The sequence below is a fragment of the Crassostrea angulata genome, chromosome 5 (genome assembly GCF_025612915.1).
Source record: "Crassostrea angulata isolate pt1a10 chromosome 5, ASM2561291v2, whole genome shotgun sequence".
NCBI classification, from domain to species: Eukaryota; Metazoa; Mollusca; class Bivalvia; order Ostreida; family Ostreidae; genus Magallana; species Magallana angulata.
In genome coordinates, this window is record NC_069115.1 from 1,575,362 (window position 1) to 1,595,945 (window position 20,584).

Consider the following 20,584-nt stretch of genomic DNA (forward strand, 5'->3'; position numbering starts at 1 on the left):
CAGTCTTAATGATATGGATTCCATAACGCATTTATACTTTACTTTGCGATAGTAAAAAGGGGTAAACATTCTAAAACTAAATGCAAAATGCTAGATTTTTTGTCCAAATGGTAAAAATACTTTTCATTAAAACTAAAAAGCTTTTGATAAAACAATTATTTGATTAAACACATAAATAGTGTAAAAATACATTTTATTGTTACAGTAAATTGTTCAGTTAATTTGTTGTTGTTGGCTTCTTATAGTTGTAGCTGCATAGTGATCAAGCTTGTCTTTTTAGAAAAAAAGTTGATTATTGAAGACGAATCATTAAAGAGAAATTGAGAATTTTTAGAGCAAATACACAAAATATACAAAACAGTATTTCCTTGAACAACACTGAGCAAGGGTGATTTGTGTCATTTATTTCAGATTCTTCTTTTGTAACAAAATACGTCGTTGACATAAAAATAAATATTTTATTCAAATCAAATTTACATGAAATCTAATAACGAATGTAACAGTTTGAAAATATTGAAAATGAATTTGTGGAAGAAAAAAAAAGGTAAGGGGAATACTAGTAGTTGAAGCAATTCTCAACGCTCTTGAACTATAGATTTGTAAACATATATCTGAATATAAAGTGACAATGGCATCATGGCAGTGGTAGATATAATGAAAACAGCACATCCAGAGGAAATTTCCTAGCCTGAAAAAGAAAACAAAATTCTTAAGTCAAACCAAGCATTAAAAAGCTACCAAATAACATTTTACTAATGGCAAATATAGGAAATGAGGATTTTTTTTGTATATTAAACATAATCCAAGATCTTAAAAACAGACTAAATAATAAGGAATAATATTCAAGGAGACATTGCCTAAAAATTACAGGAATACAGGAACACGAAGGCGAAAACACTGACCAAGCAGTACTCAATGTCATAAACGGTATTATTCTTAAAGATGCACAAGTACAGTTGAGCATGTCCAATATTGAGAGGTCACACCGTGTTGGGCTACAGAGGGGGAAAACCATCGGGATATCAAAGTTATCGTGATAGACACCTAGTGTTCACCAACAAACGAAATCTCAAAAGCTACAACCGCAAGTCTTCAACTAACAGCAGAATTTACACCAATGAGACCCTTACTCGACACAGACCGAAGCTATTTGCTGCTGTGCTATTGCTGGCTAAGGAGAAAACCATTGAAAACGCGTGGACTGCTGATGGCTGCATTAAAGCCAAACTTCTAGACAAAACCATCGTGTCTAAACCTTTTGAGAACGACGTCGATCGTTTCATCCCTGGAGCTTCCGATGTGCTCCACAATTTCCTGGACGATGCAGCATCCGCCAACTCATCGACCCCGTTTTCTAGTTTCTAAGTGTTCCATAAACACATCGTTAACAAAATCCACGTGTCTGTGTTTTTCTAGTAGAGCTGCAAGTTTATTTTATAACACCACTTCTTGACTTTGTATTTTGGAGAGGGTTTATATAGGCTTTGTCTAATCCGTTTGATTACTGAATAAAATATGTTTGATTTTTTGACCAACCTCATTGATCTAGAACGTTTATTAAGAACTTAAATAAATTAACTGACTGACGTCATAATACTTACAAACTCCTGATGTCAACCGCACGTTATCAATGGCAATGTCACCTGTATAAGCATAGCCTCGGGTAGCAATTATTTCAATCTACAAAAAAAATGTTGCTGTAGTCTTCAAACATGCCTCTGTTTTGATTACGACTTAATAGTACATGCACTTTGTTTTAGTTAGAAGCGCTCAATGTTATACTATGTTAGTCGATATTTCTGGAATATGCATGCTCCAATTCACGGTCGGGCACTCTGGGAAAACTATTGCAATTAGACAGCACGATGACACTTTCGAAAAAAAAGATATTATCCGAATTCTAAAGTTTTTTTTATTAATTGAATAATTAAATCGTTCAAAAAAATTAAAATCAAAATAAATATAAATAAAAACATTAATTTTGTATGCTTATTTCATTTTTGTATATCGACGGTTCTTTAACACACCCGGCCGTGCAGACAAGTTGTTTAACGCGTGTTCGCAATCAAATGCTTAAAATATATCTGTCAAAAATACTGTAAATTTCTTATATTTCACGAGTAATTAATTACCTTATTCCGCAATCCCGCCGTAGTGTAACAAATTATGAGAAAATAAAAACGCGAACGCAGAACTTTCATCCTTATTTCTTATAGTTCTCAACTCACAGAAAATATTGGCAAGGTTTTAAAAATTTGGAAAGGATTTTTCTCGCGTTTTTCAGTTTAAAAAAAACCTGGAACATAGAAGACCACAATAAGAATATCTTGTCTGATTCCGTCTCACTTCTCAACACATAACAGAATACAACCATTCCATGCTGGTTAACTGAGGAATGCGATCCTACAATGATGCTGCATTGCAAACTCTCTAATGACATTTTAAGCGGGTCAAAATTCTTAACATTTGCGGCTATACGCCAGTATATGATAATTATTGCAAAAATACAGTGTAAATGAGTAGTTGGTGACAAGAAGCATCGAAGACCAATGCAAATCTATGGAACGATTCTCGAGCATCGCTTCATAAGTCAAAAGCTGCTGTATTTTTTATTTACACGCCAAGGTTCACAATTCAAATTATAAAACTTAACGTATTTCCCTTTGCAAATTCTAAGTTAAAATACCTGCCGCCTTCTGCATTATAATTTGACATTTAGGTCGCTAAACCAATACATTAAGTTTTTATGACTAAATTTGTTTAATTAACTCACTACAAGGTCTGGAGATGACGCAAGAGTGACGCCAGCTGAGAACCAGTTTATGCCCTGGTTCCCGTACCGCGACCAGACCAGCATAGGGACTCCGCTCGACTTGGTCAGGATCTGCAGCCATCCTATTCCGCCTCCATACATGTTGTAGTTAAAGGTCAGACACCATAGAGACTCCTCTGTGAAAAAAAAACCAGAGTGTACATTCCATATAAATAATTGCTTTTAATCGCTTAAATAGTAAAAATAAAAATGTACATTACGTGGAATCATTCAAATTTGTTGCAACGTAATTTCCTAGATTGAATTGAATAAAAGAAAAAGAACAAGCACCGTTGTTCTATGACTGTTAACTTACGTAATTTAGTACCGGAAGTGGTAAGTTTGTAGGTGGTGTACCAGTACCGGAAGGAAGCCTCGGTGTAGGCGAAAATCCCATCAATGGTGTACTGAGGACCCGTACCGGGGGTGGGAGTGTACTGTGAAATATACCATGTATATCACAGATATACCATTTACACTGTGAAATATACCATGTACATCACAGATATACCATTTACACTGTAAAATATACCATGTACATCATAGATATACCATTTAAACCGTAAAATATACCATGTATATAGATATACTTTTTACACTGTAAAATATACCATGTACACCGTATACCATTTACACTGTGAAATATACCATGTACACCATATACCATTTACACTGTGAAATATACTATGTACACCATAGATATACCATTTACACTGTGAAATATACTATGTTCACTGTAAAATATACCATGATATACCGTTTACACTGTAAAATAAACCATGTACACCATAGATATTATATTTACACTGTAAAATATACCATGTACACTGTAAAATATAAAATATACCATGTACACTGTAGAATATACAATGTACACTGCAAAAATATACCATATACACTGTATTGGACTTATTTTCAGGGATCTCTCACTGTAATTTGGTCCAATGCCCAGAGTAGAGGAAATAAGGGAAACTGTTGAAACGTTTGGGAGACTAGAGACATGATATAAATCTCCTTACATGTTTGGTATTGCGTGATATTAGTATTTTTTCTGCTTTGAAAAACATAAACATGCAGATAGTGAATTTCGTTTTTACTTGCATGTTCATAAGTAAAAAAAGAAGGATTAATCACGTGAAAAAAAATATGATTAAGAATTTCGAAAACAATAATAAAATTTTATGAAAGGTTTTGGAATGAGATATTATTAAGACAACAGATTTTAATTTCATACAGATGGTGCGAAATCACATTTTGTATGAATGCGGTCAGTCAAAACGAAAAGTGGACATAAAAAATAACCGAGGGCACCCACCGTCCCAAATAGCCAGTCATCCCCGTCATCCAGCGCCTGGGACAGGAAGCTACAGAGCGTTCCGGTGTTAAAGCTACAGAAGAGTGGCCCAGCTGAAAACAAAATGACATTATCATATTTACAGAGAAAAGCTGTTAAGACAGTAACAGTGGAAATAACAAATATATGTTAAGACGTATCAAAAAGTTTGTTACCGAATCGGTTCGATAAAATGATATAAGAAATTCTAATGGTTTCATACTTATGACGTCACAAAAGGTTCCGCCATACCCGCTGGCGCATTGACACGTGACCCCGGATACGTTCTCCACGCACGCTCCACCATTCAAGCAGGGATTCGTTTGACAACCTAAAATATTACAGTAAAAGAATGCCCGGAACTGTTTTTCAATTCAAAGACAATGAAATCCAATTTGAATGTAATAATCAGTCAGGTTAAATAACATCCAATCTAAAGACCATATAGAGTATAGCTGGAGGTCTGGAGAATATCGGATGGAAGATTAACGGCGTCCATTATATTTTATACAGATCAGCCGTTACATAAAATGTTATGTAAAACCAATCAATTAATTGATCGATCAATCAATTATTTATTTCTCCATTCAATCATTCACTCACTCAATCAATTCATTCAAATTGGATGGACGATTCAAGGCGTCCATTACATTTTTTACGGATCAACTGTTACATTAAATGTTATGTAAAATCTAATAATAAATCGATCGATCAATTATTCGTTTCTTCATTCAATCAATCAATCAATCAATCAATCGATCGACCAATCAATCGATTGATCAATCAATCGATCGACCAATCAATTGATCAATTAACCAACTTACCGCATGACCCTTGTTCTATTTTGACGTTGTCCATGGCAATGTCACTTCTGTAAGAACTTCCACGAGTAGCCTCGAAATAGATCTAAACAAGTAACATTAATGAATAAAAATCATTTTATGTAAATAAAACTTGTAATTTCATATATAAAGGGTCGACTTATACAGCAATTATGTTTTTTTAAAAATAGCCTTACGGCTTGTTTATCATCTGAACAAATGGTACAGTTTCGACTTGTAATAAAGAATTAGCTGTTAAAATGTCTTGTTACTGTACATTTAATTCAATCATATCAAAACTCATTACTAAGTGTTTACATTAATTTATGTTTGTTTATAATTAATCGACAGTCTTTACATCTCAAATTTATCTAATCCTTCCCGCAATGAAGATCGTTAAAGCAATTTATAAAAAACTTTTCAGTTTGTTAACACCTAAACCTTGACAATCATTTTTTCTATACTCTGTCCCGAGATTTTGCTTCCAGCACTTTCGTTTGATATTTTGATAATAATAAATACCTTAACTGCGTTCATCCACTTATATGAAAAATGTACAGATTCTTTGTTTTTAAACGCCCCCTCTACCGCTTCAGGTTTCAATACACATCCAAAAAAAGAAAGTTCATGGGGATTTTGCATTGCAACAGCCATTAATAAGCCCGGATGAAAACGTTGAAAAAATTGCGCGAGATATGCCGAGTACTTCCGAAAGGAGAAAAGATGAAAACATTTCCCATTATAAATTAAATATCCGTAAGAAATTTGTTTTCGTTCCTGTAAACTTTTATGAGTGGAAAGGGATAATATGTCAATGAAGATATCTTGGATATTTTCCATTTCGTCAATTTCAACTGTACTTCTTTCACAGGTACGTGTATTTTTATTATAAATCACCAAAAAGTGATGGAAGCTTGGGACAGACTATAGTAAAGTTTAACAAATGTTCTATAGCTTCACATTTCTTGCACGCAAGCAGGATTATACTAAATAATTTCCATTATCTTAGTAAACAAAGGAAAAACACCCTCGTTCCGTCACTATAAATTGCACAAAAAAAACAAAACTTTGAAAAGATTAGACGATCTTTTTCCTCACGTACAACAAGTCCGCCGGCTGTGGGGACCTCCACTGTGGCAGGAATCCACTGGTCACCTTGGTCGCCTTCTCGTTTAAATAGCGTTGTGACGTCACTGTTGTTATTGCTGGAGTATACTATGAGTTCTCCCATACCATAGGTCGAACCAAACATATGGTAGTCAAAAGTCAGACAGTGAGGGATGGTACCTATTCAGTAAATTCAAATTATTTCAAACGTAAAATATTTAGATTTTAAAGCAAAAAGGTAAGTAAATTCTCTTTATTTAAAGTTGCACGGTCCGATTTTTTAAAACTATAACAGTACAAAATAAGTTTCCATAGAAATCAATTATATTAGAAAGTTATACATTTTCGCCTATTTACACCAGCAGAATCGGTATCTTTTCAAAGTTAGAAATATTCAAAGTAAAATAAATATATTTTCTTTATTGGCATACGAAAAAAAACAACCCAATCAACATTTATTATGGGTTAGAAAAGGAAATTGTTTGTTTTTAGTACGACGAATATTTTGGTTCATTCAACCCGCATGCAATGCATCGATTATAAACTAAACAAACTGCAGAAGTAATCGTGAACAAAATGTATACAGGTTTATTTTTGGTCTGTCCAAACATTACTCACATTTCGACTCTAATAAAAGCCACGCCAAATTAACGGCGAATTTTGATTTGAGGTGAAATAACGCGATACCCTTTTCATGTCGTTTGTTTTGAAAAAAAAATGAACATCATTATTTTCATTGAAATATGCTTCAGTTGACCGGGAAAACTACTGAAATGTCTATTATTATAGACATACTTAGCAAAACTTACACAAAGCTCACACATAGTATGATATAAATTCAGACCAAGCAACAATAGTAATATTTCAATAGCTTGGAAATCGTTTATAAAAATTAAAAGTACATCTAATTGGTTATAAGTTGATAACGTCCCGCCTCCTCACAGAGTTTCTTACTTACCCAGAAAGGTGTTGGAGGTCCTGAGGACGGCCTGGTCCCCCTCGACCCGGGGGTAGGAGGCCTCTATAAAGGCGTACCCCTGACCACTGGAGGCCCCAGATGGTCCGGTCTCACTGGACGGCGTACTTCCCTAAACCGATAATGATGAAAACAGAATTTAAACTAGAAACGAGCTCGTTGCAAGCAACGACTAGGTCTTCCGTCGCAGCTGCGTCATACTTGTGACGTAATACAAAATTGATACCTAAGGTGTGTTTTAGACTCCGTAATTCCCTAATTATACATCAAAACCGATAATGTTGAAAAAATGATACAGAATTGAAATCAAACTATTAGCAATTACTGTTGGTATACTTTCCTACATTCAAATATAATTGATATATTTCTCAGAATGTAAATTAAAACCTTTTTATTGGGACCATGAGTGAAAAAAAAATATTATATTCCTAAATCTCAATCCATGCCGTAATGATGATACCAGTAAACGGAATAGAATTATCTTCCCTTTATTTAAACCATAGCTGCAGATCTGTAGCTCTCTGGTTGAAAAAATTTGGATAGACAAACCAGAGAGCTACAGTTCCAAGCGTTGTAAAAACCTCCGATTTACGCCGCCGTTTTTGTGTCGCTCGCTTCGGGAATTATATCCGACTTTAAAAGCATTCAACCGCTTAAAAAATTGGATTTATTAATTAAACATATAGTTTACCCTAACTCTGCTAACTTTGTTTTCCTTTCAATGGTTCACAACGGCCATCCTTCGCCTTGGAATGTCATCGTTTTAAAAAACTCGCCTTATGACAACCATGTTTACCTAGTATGGAGATCTCGGGTGCGTCGATTTACCCAAATGGACCCAAATGAACCCAAATGGACCCAAATTCAAGCGGAAAACAATTATAATAAAATCCTCATAATTTAGGGAAATTTGGAAAAATAAAAGCCGAAGGTCCATAACAACAATTAAAATTATTTTAAAAAGTTGTTTTATTTTTATATAATATATATATTTATATTATTTGAATATAATTACATACATTATATACTTTTACAAATCGAGATAAAATGCTCATCTTTATTTTTCAAAAACAATTTTTAAAGATATACTGAAATAATTTTAATTATTGTTTTGGACCTTCGGCTTTTATTTTTCCAAATTTCCCTAAATTATGAGGATTTTATTATAATTGTTTTCCGCTTGAATCGCCATTTGGGTCTTTATTTTTCTTAATAACGGCTAACAACCCCATGAAATGACGAAAACAAGTGATAATATTAGTAATAAGGATTTTATTATAATTGTTTTCCACTTTAATCGCCATTTGGGTCCATTTGGGTTCATTTGGGTCCATTTGGGTAAATCGACGCACCCGAGATCTCGCTACTATGTAAACATGGTTGTCATAAGGCGAGTTTTTTTAAAACGATGACATTCCAAGGTGAAGGATGGCCGTTGTGAACCATTGAAAGGAAAACAAAGTTAGCAGAGTTAGGGTAAACTATATGTGTAATTAATAAATCCAATTTTTTAGGCGGTTGAATGCTTTTAAAGTCGGATATAATTCCCGAAGCGAGCGACACAAAAACGGCGGCGTAAATCGGAGGTTTTTACAACGCTTGGAACTGTAGCTCTCTGGTTTGTCTATCCGAATTTTTTCAACCAGAGAGCTTCAGATCTGCAGCTATTTAAACCAATGCCTTTCAGGATGAAACCAGAAGGCCGTAAGGATGAGATCATAGTACGAAATGAAAAAAATGATTATTGACATACTTTCCACTAATTTCTTACAAAACCATTGTTAATGGTACCATTTAACGGAATAGAAACATTATTATCGATAAACATAAATTTTGAACTCGTGAAAATGAAAATATTCAACGGAATGAAAATATTATATTTGAAATTCTCTCCCTTATTCAAATAAAAGTGTAATTAACAGAAATAAAAGTATCCTAATTGATAAACTGCCTTAAATTTTAAATCAAAATTGAAACAAAAAAAACAGAAAAAAGTTACTATTTTTGATTTATGACCAGTAATAATGAGGTCATTGCCGGGAACAAACATATTAACACAAGGTGCTATTTTAGATATTTGTATTGGAGTTCATAGATTTTTTATCAGATGAACACAGATTTTTAGTTTTTTTATAACACTTGGTTACTTTCCATAAACGCTCATGCGTGCAAAAAATATGGATACTAGAAAAAATAAAACTATTATTTTCTTATATTTTCTAAATCAATCAGTCAAGTCGTACACAGACCAACTCGTATACAGGTCAACTCGTATACAAACATTTCCGCATAAAAAAACCAAAAGTCAGCTCGTATACAAGGTATTTTGAGTCATTAACGTCAGCCTATACTAATCACCGTTCTAGACAATAAAAGTCATCTTTTGCTGTAACATATTATATAATATTTTCTTAAATACATCATCTGTTTTAAGAATATTTGACTCATGACTGGCATGCAGCATTTGTTATATTTATTATCATATTTAATATTGGACATAAATTATATAGGCATATGAAATTTTTGTATACGAGTTGACTTTCGGTTAAACACACCGGGAATTTTTGTATACTAGCTGATTTTTGGTTGTTTATACGGAAATTTTTGTATACGAGTTGACCTGTGTACGAGTTGGTCTGTGTACGACTTGACCGGACTCCTTTTTTTAAGGTTAGACTTTCAAATTTAAATAACCGTATAAACGTCAAAAAATGCATACCTTTCCAGAAAAAGAGATTGAAAGATAGTTAAGAAAAGCTTACGGTCTGCCCTTGCGTCCAATCAAATTGGGTGTCCAAGATTGACGCTATCTGAGATGCTGGTCTAGAGAGGTTTTCTAAAAAGCAGCTTGTATCTCCGGGTTCGAAATCACAGGTCACTTTAAGTAAAATAAAATAAAGAAACACGTTTTTCCTCATTCTATGAACAATTACATCCATGATTGTACTTAGCTGATGCTCAATAATGGAAATAAATGAAAAAGTTTAATATTAACGCTGACATGGATTCATACAGCATTTAGTTTCCATATTAGTTTTCGATCGCTCCTAAGCTGCCACTGGGGTATGTCTTCCGGCCGGCTGCGAAAGTTACGGTCAGTTGATTTCTGATCGAGACATTTAGGTTGCACGGACTTTTAAATGATCGAAATACGCAATGTAGTATAATGTTTGTATACATGAATACTACAATAAAAAAAAAAAAGAATGTCAAATCTTAGATGCAGTTTGCAATGTATCTGAAAAATCTTGCACAGAAAGTGTTGTATTGTCTTACTTAGCACATGTGTCGTTCATACAGAGTGCATAATGTCTGCATCTTATTGTAGACCCCGGCCGCACTACCCCAGTACAATTGATAAGAGTTCGTAAATCCCAAAATGTATAAACAACGTATCATTGCTTTTACCAGTCTCTTAAATAAACACTCAGTTTTCTAAAGTAACTGTTGTCACTGCACGATCTGCTACAGTTTGTGGTTTGTGCATGTCCAATATTGTAACAGTAAGACATAGAAGAATGTTCTACAATGATCGACTATTTTTAAAAAAATGTGTGCTTGGATTACACTCAATCTTGTTTCGTCTTTTAGTGGACATTCCTTACCAGTGCAGTAGTTGTCATATTATTTTTGTTTAAGGCTGGTTTACTCAAATCTTTCCGTCCAGTGTTCTGGTTAAAAAATTACCTGAATGCGATGAAGCACAAAAAGTGCTCTCGGCCTTATATAGGGACGTGTAGCAATTAGCAGAACAAAAGAAGTTGACAACTAATATGGCGGCTGTGGGAGATCAAGGGGAATTAATCCGTATTTATGAATTGATATCAGTACAAATACAGGATAAGCGAGTCTTACCAATAGAAGGTAACGTTGTTGTTGGAGTAGCAGTGGTTGTGGTCGTAGTAGGAGCAGTTGTTGTTGTTTGGACCGTGGTGGTTGTTGCTGGAATAGTTGTTGTTGTTGCTGGGATAGTTGTTGTTGTTATTTGAATTGTGGTGGTTGTTGTTGGAATAGTTGTTGTTAGTTCAGCAGTTGTTGTTTGTTGAGTGGTTGTTGTTGTTATTGGCTCAGTGGTTGTTGTTTGTTCTGTTGTTGTTGTTGTAATTGGCTCAGTTGTTGTTGTTTGTTCAGTAGTTGTTGTAATTGGTTCAGTTGTTGTTGTTTGTTCAGTAGTTGTTGTTATTGGTTCAGTGGATGTTGTTTGTTCTGTAGTTGTTGTTATTTGTTCAGTGGTTGTTGTCAACTCAATGGTGGTTGTTTGTTCAGTGGTTGTTGTTTGTTCTGTTGTTGTTGTTATTGGTTCAGTGGATGTTGTTTGTTCTATTGTTGTTGTACTTGGTTCAGTGGTTGTAATTGATTCAGTGGTTGTTGTTTGTTCTGTTGTTGTTGATTGTTCAGTAGTTGATGTTTGTTCATCAGTTGTTGTTTGTTCCTCGGTGGTTTTTTGTTCTGCAGTTGTTGTTTGCTCCTCAGTTGTTGTTTGTTCTGCAGTTGTTGTTTGCTCTTCGGTTGTTGTTTGTTCTGCATTTGTTGTTTGTTCCTTAGTAGTTGTTTGTTCCTCGGTTGTTGTTTGTTCTGCAGTTGTTGTTTGCTCTTCGGTTGTTGTTTGTTCTGCAGTTGTTGTTTGTTCCTCAGTTGTTGTTTGTTCCTCAGTTGTTTGTTCTGCAGTTGTTGTTTGCTCTTCGGTTGTTGTTTGTTCTGCAGTTGTTGTTTGTTCCTCAGTTGTTGTTGTTTCTTCTGTCGTGCTTTGTTCTTGAGTTGTTGTTACCTCCTCGGTTGTTGTTGTTATTTGCTCCTCAGCAGTTGTTTGCTCCTCAGTTGTTGTTTGTTCTTCTGTCGTGGTTTGTTCTTGGGTTGTTGTTTGCTCCTCGGTTGTTGTTTGCTCTTCAGTTGTTGTTTGTTCTTCTGTCGTGGTTTGTTCTTGGGTTGTTGTTTGCTCTGCAGTTGTTGTTTGCTCTTCAGTTGTTGTTTGTTCTTCTGTCGTGGTTTGTTCTTGGGTTGTTGTTTGCTCTGCAGCTGTTGTTTGCTCCTCAGTTGTTGTTTGTTCTTCGGTCGTGGTTTGTTCCTCAGTTGTTGTTTGTTCTTCTGTCGTTGTTTGCTCCTCGGTTGTTGTTTGTTCATCGGTCGTGGTTTGTTCCTCAGTTGTTGTTTGTTCTTCTGTCGTTGTTTGCTCCTCGGTTGTTGTTTGCTCTTCCGTTGTTGTTTGCTCCTCAGCTGTTGTTTGTTCTTCGGTCGTGGTTTGTTCCTCAGTTGTTGTTTGTTCTTCGGTTGTTGTTTGCTCCTCGGATGCTGTTGTTGTTTGTTCCTCGGTTGTTGTTTGCTCCTCAGTTGTTGTTTGCTCCTCAGTTGTTGTTTGTTCTTCGGTCGTGGTTTGTTCCTCAGTTGTTGTTTGTTCTTCTGTCGTTGTTTGCTCCTCGGTTGTTGTTTGTTCTTGCGTTGTTGTTTGCTCTTCTGCTGTTGTTTGCTCCTCACTTGTTGTTTGTTCTTCTGTTGTGGTTTGTTCTTGGGTTGTTGTTTGCCCCTCGGTTGTTGTTTGCTCCTCAGTTGTTGTTTGTTCCTCGGTTGGTGTTTGCTCCTCAGTTGTTGTTTGTTCTTCTGTCGTGGTTTGTTCTTGGGTTGTTGTTTGCCCCTCGGTTGTTGTTTGCTCTTCTGTTGTTGTTTGTTCTTCTGTTGTGGGTTGTTCTTCTGTTGTGGTTTGTTCCTCGGTTGTGGTTTGTCCTTCGGTTGTTGTTTGCTCTTCGGTTGTTGATTGCTCCTCGGTTGTTGTTTGCTCCTCGGATGTTGTTGTTGTTGTTTGCCCTTCGGTTGTTGTTTGCTCCTCAGTTGTTGTTTGTTCTGCTGTCGTGCCTTGTTCCTCGGTTGTTGTTTGTTCTGCAGTTGTTGTTTGCTCTTCTGTCGTCGTTACTTCGTCCGTTGTTGTTTGTTCGTCGGTTGTTGTTGGTTCAGTAGTAGTTGTTGGATTTGAAGCTGTTGTCATTGTGCTTCTCATTGTGGTACTTCGTGGACATATTGTAATTGATGATGTTGTTGTTAAATGCATTGTTGTTGTCGATTCAATTATTGTTGTTAAATCTGCAGTTGTTGTTTGCATATCAGCTGTAGTTGATTCTTCAGTTGTTTGGGCCCCGGTTGTTGTCTCTTCTTCGGTTGTTGTTGTTATTGGTTCGGTGGTTGTTATTTGTTCATCAGTTGTTGTTTGTTCCTGCGTTGTTGTTTGTTCTTTTGTTGTTGTCTGTTCTTCAGTTGTTGTTAGTTCAGTTGTTGCTTGTTCTTCGGTTGTTGTTTGTTCAGTGGTTGTTGTTTGCTCCTCAGTTGTAGATGGTTCAATGGTTGTTGTCTGTTCTTCAGTTGTTGTTGGTTCAATAGTTGAAGTCTGTTCTTCAGTTGTTGCTTGTTCTTCGGTTGTTGTTTGCACATTTGTTGTTGTCTGTTCTTTAGTAGTAGTCTGTTCTTCGGTTGTTGATTTTTCAATGGTTGTTGTTTGCTCCTCAGTTGAAGTTGGTTCAATGGTTGTTGTCTGTTCGTCAGTTGTTGTTGGTTCAATAGTTTTAGTCTGTTTTTCAGTTGTTGTTAATTCAATACTTGTTGTCTGTTCTTCGATTGTTGTTGATTCAATAGATGTAGTCTGTTCTTCAGTTGTTGTTGGTTCCGAAGTTGTTGTCTGTTCTTCGGTTGTTGTTGATTCAATAGTTGTAGTCTGTTCTTCAGTTGTTGTTAATTCAATAGTTGTAGTCTGTTCTTCAGTTGTTGTTGATTCAATAGTTGTAGTCTGTTCTTCAGTTGTTGTTGGTTCCGAAGTTGTTGTCTGTTCTCCAGTTGTTGTTGGTTCCGAAGTTGTTGTCTGTTCTTCAGTTGTTGTTGGTTCCGAAGTTGTTGTCTGTTCTTCGGTTGTTGTTTTTTCGGTTGTTGTTGATTCAATAGTTGTAGTCTGTTCTTCAGTTGTTGTTAATTCCATAGTTGTAGTCTGTTCTTCAGTTGTTGTTGATTCAATAGTTGTAGCCTGTTCTTCAGTTGTTGTTGGTTCCGAAGTTGTTGTCTGTTCTTCAGTTGTTGTTGGTTCCGAAGTTGTTGTCTGTTCTTCAGTTGTTGTTGGTTCCGAAGTTGTTGTCTGTTCTTCGGTTGTTGTTTTTTCGGTGGTTGTTGTTTGTTCCTCAGTGGTTGATATTTGGCTTGTAGTTGTTTGTTCAGTGGGCGTTGTTAAGTCGACGGTTGATGTTAAACCAACTACTATAACGGGTCCTTCGGTTGTTGTTGTTGTTGGATTAACTGTTGTTGTTGTTGGTACGGTGGTTGTTGTTTGTTCAGTTGTTGTTGTCGGTGCACTTGTTGTCGTAATTCGCAGAATTACTATTGAACATTAAGGTAAAATATGTAATAATAATGAATGATAATAATGATGATAAGATAATGATTGCTTCAATACATTTAAAATACGTGTGAAAGTTTGAAAATTAAGGAACTTACTACAGCTGACAGTATAGAGTTGAATGTCATCCAGTCCAATGTCTGAGAGATGACCACTCCCTCTCACCCCGTCAAACGATATCTGATAAAAAAAACCAATACAATACTGTCGTTTCAATAGCTGCAGAACTCTAGCTCAACGATTGTTTAAGTTTGCGGGAACATATAGATAGTTCCGTGTATATGAAAAAACTGCATGTATATTCATTGCACATTGTTTTTGAATGTTTTAACTACTCTAAAATATATTCTGTAAATATTTTCATACGAAAAAAAATCCTGTGAGATTTTACAACTAATTCACCCTTTTTGATAAGTTTAATAAATAAAATACATGGCTTTTTTCTTTACTAAATAATACTTTATAGCTTAAGACACCATTTCTAAAAATTAAAGGAAGATCTGATGGCTAAGGATGACGTCACTTAGCGCCGGGTTTGGGGGTGGGTTTCGGTCGCTTCTGTTGCGTTTATTTCTGAACCTAAAATCACTTTTGTTTATATTATAAAAAAGTTTTGTCAATCTCTAACATAAATTAAGATTTTAGACTGTAATACAATAAACTCCTTTTTTTTTTCTTGCAACAATTAATTCGTGTCAGAAATTTTGTATTTTTCTTTCTCTAGAATTTACTTGTCTTTTGTTCGGCAATGTGACAGTCATACTGCACCAGTAGACTCTATACAGACAAAGCTAATGTCTTTATTTCGCTGAGGACAGCACATGTTTGGATGAAATGTGGTGATAACAAACAGGGTTCAAAATCAAAAGTCCACAAGAAAAACATAAATGAAGAGTAAAGCAAACACAGACCTCTACAACAGTTAGAGGTAGGATCAAGTACCCTTAGGAGTGAGCAACCTCTGCTGACCAGTCACACCCGCCGTGTGCCCTCTGTCGTAATATGGAAAACGGAAAAATCCATAGATAATTAGGTGACCAATAATAATGAAAAATGTCAGTCAGCATGCGACCCAGTGGAAGATTGAATTTGCTAACATGGCCGTTGTATTAGCCATTGAACTTACGAAATGATGACCTTAATCAAGATGTTGATAATCTTATTGATTTTATAAATCAACTTGTTTGTCAGTAGCCTGGCTCGCCTTAGAAACTATTCATACGTAGAACATGCCCTTGCGGATCGAATCAACTGAGAGAAAAAAAACTCCATATGCAAGTGATGAAGGTATAAAGTTACATGAGTAATGAAAGTTGATGATACAAAAAATGAAGTCATCACGTTTATCATAAAGTTTTGTATTTAGGTAACCATTAATGTTTTTTCTAGTAATATATCTCTAAATATGAATAGATGACTCTGTGGTTCATGTTTATGTGACAGCATAGTAGATGTGATAGCATACAGTTCTTGATTGGGGTCTCGGGCAACAGTTGATCTGTCGGACGGCTTGCAAACTGTTGTCCAAGGCTGCAGGCAACAGTTTGCGAGTCGGTCCGACAGATCAACTGTTGCCCGAGACAGTCAACAACTGTTTTGTTATACCCCTTCTAATCAATAACACGTTTTGCGGAATGTGACGTCACCGGTTAACAGTCTTTTTTAGCGGTCGATTTAAACAGTTCCAATCCAACAGTTCCAGTCCAACAGTCAAAATGCTGGACTTTTTTTGTATATAGTTATATAGTAACTGTTTTACAGGGGTATAACAATGTCATTTTTAACTCCATTTACCCGAACGTTTGAGACGCTTGGGATGTCCACATCAGCGGTGTTCCACTGATTGCCTTGGTCACCAGAGCGTGACCAGACCTGGGTCCGACTTCCTGTTCCGCTCTGATAATATACGTTTAGCGAGCCCATATTGGCACCGTACATGGAGTAGGAGAACCGCAGACATCTGGATAAAGCTAATTAAAAAAAATAGACATGCAATCTAATAAATATATTAGTCAGACAGTCTAGTCAAAAAGTCAAAAAGTCAAACAGGTTATCATTAGGCCAATAAAACTGGTTAATCAATAAGTTATTCAAGCAAACTGATCAATAAATCAATCACATAATCTATTCAAAAAATCAATCAATCTGGTTGATCAAAAAAATCGATCGTACTGGTAAATTGAAAAATCAATCATAAAAATTGATCGACAAAGTATTTAAACAATCTAATCAATAAATTAATCAAACAATTTATAAAACGATCAATTAATGATGACAACAATGTTCGACGTCATGTACTGTGGTTTTATAATTTCTGATGACTTCAGATTTGGAGGACTTGGCAAAAACAGAGTTGTAGTCTTACGTAAACTTATGACCAGTAATCCTATCAATAAAAAGTTGCAATTAAATGTACTGTGCAATCATTTAATTTCGTGGGGGGCCAATTTTCGTGGATTGTTGGTTTTTTGCTTGTTCGTGGGGATCTAATTTCGTCAATGATTCAGTTTTTAGTCTCAGTAGGTAAATCAAACCTTTTATAATTAGTTTTCGTTGAGGATGTAAATTCGTGGGCGAGGGCTACCCACGAATACCACGAAAAATGAACCACCACGAATTCTAATGATTCCACAGTATTCATTCAAACCAGTTGAATAAGATCAACGAAAATAGAAAAAGTACTCACTAGATAATTTGGAAAAAAATTAAATACGCTTACTAGTATATTTCTAAAAAGAAACGTATTTTTATCTCCATATGTTTTCAAACGACTTTCAAAACCCAAAATCATATCAAAATGAATGTGCGCCGAAATTATAATGTAATTTATTAACAGATATTAACTTTGTGTGAAGGTCACGGCCGCTGACGTCAGCGTAGCAATGTCTCCCTGCGCGTGTGGGGCGGACGACTCCAGATACATGTAAGTAGTTCCCTCCGCGGCGCCGCTTGGTCCAGTACTGTCAGTAGGGGTTGGGCCCTAGAGGAGAAACATTGTCATCAGAAAAAATGCCGCTTCAAGACACGTGCAAATTATGATTTGAAACCAGATTAGAGTATCTTAAAAAAAGGTAGCATATGGGATTTGCTAGCAATTGATATTTATCTGGTAAATCTAACGTGACATTCTACAAATATTATTTTTAAAGGTGAAATTTGGATGATAACATATTAAACACAATGTAAATTTGCCGTTTAAATCACGAAGACCTAATACATGGCATTATAAACAATTATATATAACTTTATAGTATAACTAAAATGAGATACTGATCAACGACCGGTCGTGAATGTGTTAGATAGTGTGATAATGATCGCATACCGGTCCTAACTACGCTGAATAAAGAGATCAAGCTCGTATGTCGATACTAACTGTGATAGATATTGATACTGATCGTATGTCGGTCCCGAATGTGATAATTAAATGAGATAATGAACTCGTGTTGGTCTTGACCCTGGCAAATAATGAGATGTAATCGTAAGCAACTTTTGACTCTGGTATTAAATAAAATAATGACCTTATATATTAATTAAAGTACTGAGAGTACTGAAAGACGGGGTCTTGAAAGTGTCCTGGATGTCCTCGAATATGCTTCCAAAATTTATGAGATTGAATTAGTTGTTACAATCTATGTTAATTCGGCTTTTTTGCAATTGTCTGATACTTTGTCTAAATTTTACTCAATCCCGGCCTTCATAATTGTAGAAAGTTGTCACAACGGTATAATTTATGTAAAATAAGACCCCAAGGAAAATTTTTAAAAATTACTACTAACCGGGAAAATCAAACAACTATATCATAGTTGATAATTTTAATCATTAGATTTATTCAATTTTGTGATCCAAGGGAAAATCCACAAGTCGGACGGTATCCGTAATAAAAGTTTTATGAAAACCCCGAAAACTCTAAAACTGCTGAATTAACAAACAAAGTGAACATTTGTATACCGATAACAAACACAGGCAGCTGACGTTAGAAATGTTTTTTTTCACAATAAGATTCCAAGACTCCGTTCGCCACTTACTACTTTTTTGTGTAAACTCGTGCATCACCTACACGAATTACGATACAACCGTTCCTTTCATTAAAAATCATACTCCGAAAATCAGAGACATAAATAACAGAGATTGTCAACTCCACCATTAGCGTGTAAATGTTAAGGGGACCAACCTTACTTTGAGAACTACAAGTGCAACAGCAATATTGTATAAGTCATTAAATTTGAACCTGATAATGAACATGAACATGAACCTGTAAATATTTTAAGCATGTTTTATTTATGAAATATTTACAAAATCTCTTTATTTAGTTTTTAAATTACTTTTTTAAAACTTATTGACTTTTCACAAAGTAATGGTAATGCATTACTTTACTCATGTAATGGTAATGTAATGCATTACTTCAAGAAAATATAAGTAATGGTAATGGTAATTTAATGCCCTAGTTCATGAAGTAATGGTAATGTAATGCATTATCTTACAATGTAATTCACCCCAAGCCTGATTCCAACTAAGCCGGAAAACATGAACGTTAACATTTAACTTGGTTCTTCAATCGATAAGATTGTATGTTATATGATGTATAAGTCTTCCAAAATGTATAATCTATTATAGATTTTGCTTACAATGCATTGTTTAAAATTTGAATTCAGTTTAACCAACTAAAGATCCAACGAACGAGAAGGCAAATTTAGACTTGTTTTTATTTTCTTTGTACAAAATTCCTTAAGAGACGAACAGCAGTCATACCGCAAATAGACTGGAAGCCAATGAAACACCTATTTAATTTGTAAAACATCTGTGTATAACCCGTCCCGATTTTAACTTCAGCTTGCGCATTAAATTTGGTAGTATTATATTGAAAGATTGTCAAAATAAAATTCACAACTTTTCAAAAATGGCACATTGCGTTTGGGAACCACCATCAACCTCTTCTATTGATTAATGAGCTCGCACACCAACTGAATCGTCAACGGCCTGTGCATTCAGTTACGTAACTCATTCCACATTTCAACCCGAGCAAGAATATTTTGATCAATCAAACTATTTGTTTATTTTCTAAATAGAATTTTGTTTATACACAGAAGACTAAAAAAGATTTAATGCGTGTTTTTATAATACATATTTACTGAAATGCATGAAAACTTTCTGCACTATTTTCCTACGCGTATACTCAATTCATGTGTTCTACGCGTGCCTTCCGGTTTGAGACTTCGGCTGACAGTAAACCAATAGACGGGGTCACGTGACCCCGTCTAAAATCAAATAACTGGTTTTGTTTATTATAAAAAGATATCACAATTGTATGTAAGTATATGTGATAGACATGCATTGAGATAATGATCATATGACAGTTTTGAATGTAAAAAAAATGAAAAGTTATCGTATGCAAGATTAGTTCTTTGATAAATTATGAGATAATGAATATATCTGTTCTAACTGTGAAACACAAAAGCTGGTAATCGTATGCCGGTCTTGTGTTGATCGTACCGTTATCATACTCCAGTCGTAAGCATTCCCTTCGTTTTGCATAAACGCGAGTCCGGCCCCGGTCTCAAAGGTCGCCGTTAGATTGGAGTCTGAAAAAATAACATATAGCTGGAAAAATAACATATAGCTGGAAAAATAACATATAGCTGGAAAATAACATATAGCTGGAAAAATAACATATAGCTGGAAAAATAACATATAGTTGGGAAAAATAACATATAGCTGGAAAAATAACATATAGCTGGAAAAATAACATATAGTTGGAAAAAATAACATATAGCTGGAAAAATAACATATAGCTGGAAAAATAACATATAGTTGGGAAAAATAACATATAGCTGGAAAAATAACATATAGCTGGAAAAATAACATATAGCTGGAAAAATAACATATAGCTGGAAAAATAGCATATAGCTGGAAAAATAACATATAGCTGGAAAAATAACATATAGCTGGAAAAAAAAATTAGCAAAGAAATAGGCAGTCGATTAACCGATATGCCTAATAATGGCTAAAAAATTTATAAAAATTATATGTAGGTTAGGAGCAATAAATAAAGGGGAAAATGGTAAAACAAAATTGTATAAACGGAAGAAATAAGAATTTATGCATAAAGCTACATATATAATTTATTATCTGTAAAATCTGTAAATCTAAACGTGCAAAACAATATAATTAC

General features: G+C 34.9%; 1 protein-coding gene across 1 annotated transcript in view; it reads right to left on the reverse strand.

Moving 5' to 3' along the window:
* Nucleotides 1–216: 216 nt before the first annotated feature.
* The window catches only part of LOC128183613 (mucin-2-like), a 30,609-nt gene continuing 10,241 nt past the window's right edge, over nucleotides 217–20,584 (reverse strand). The window contains exons 11-25 of the mRNA XM_052852713.1: nucleotides 19,906–19,994; nucleotides 17,260–17,395; nucleotides 16,210–16,385; nucleotides 14,514–14,595; nucleotides 10,905–14,396; nucleotides 9,812–9,927; nucleotides 7,032–7,161; nucleotides 6,069–6,253; nucleotides 4,970–5,051; nucleotides 4,369–4,476; nucleotides 4,128–4,219; nucleotides 3,129–3,249; nucleotides 2,774–2,949; nucleotides 1,602–1,680; nucleotides 217–688 (exon numbers count right to left, since the gene is read on the reverse strand). Of these exons, the coding sequence (XP_052708673.1) occupies nucleotides 684–688; nucleotides 1,602–1,680; nucleotides 2,774–2,949; nucleotides 3,129–3,249; nucleotides 4,128–4,219; nucleotides 4,369–4,476; nucleotides 4,970–5,051; nucleotides 6,069–6,253; nucleotides 7,032–7,161; nucleotides 9,812–9,927; nucleotides 10,905–14,396; nucleotides 14,514–14,595; nucleotides 16,210–16,385; nucleotides 17,260–17,395; nucleotides 19,906–19,994 (5,069 nt within the window). The 3' untranslated portion in view covers nucleotides 217–683. The remainder of the gene's footprint in view (nucleotides 689–1,601; nucleotides 1,681–2,773; nucleotides 2,950–3,128; nucleotides 3,250–4,127; nucleotides 4,220–4,368; nucleotides 4,477–4,969; nucleotides 5,052–6,068; nucleotides 6,254–7,031; nucleotides 7,162–9,811; nucleotides 9,928–10,904; nucleotides 14,397–14,513; nucleotides 14,596–16,209; nucleotides 16,386–17,259; nucleotides 17,396–19,905; nucleotides 19,995–20,584) is intronic.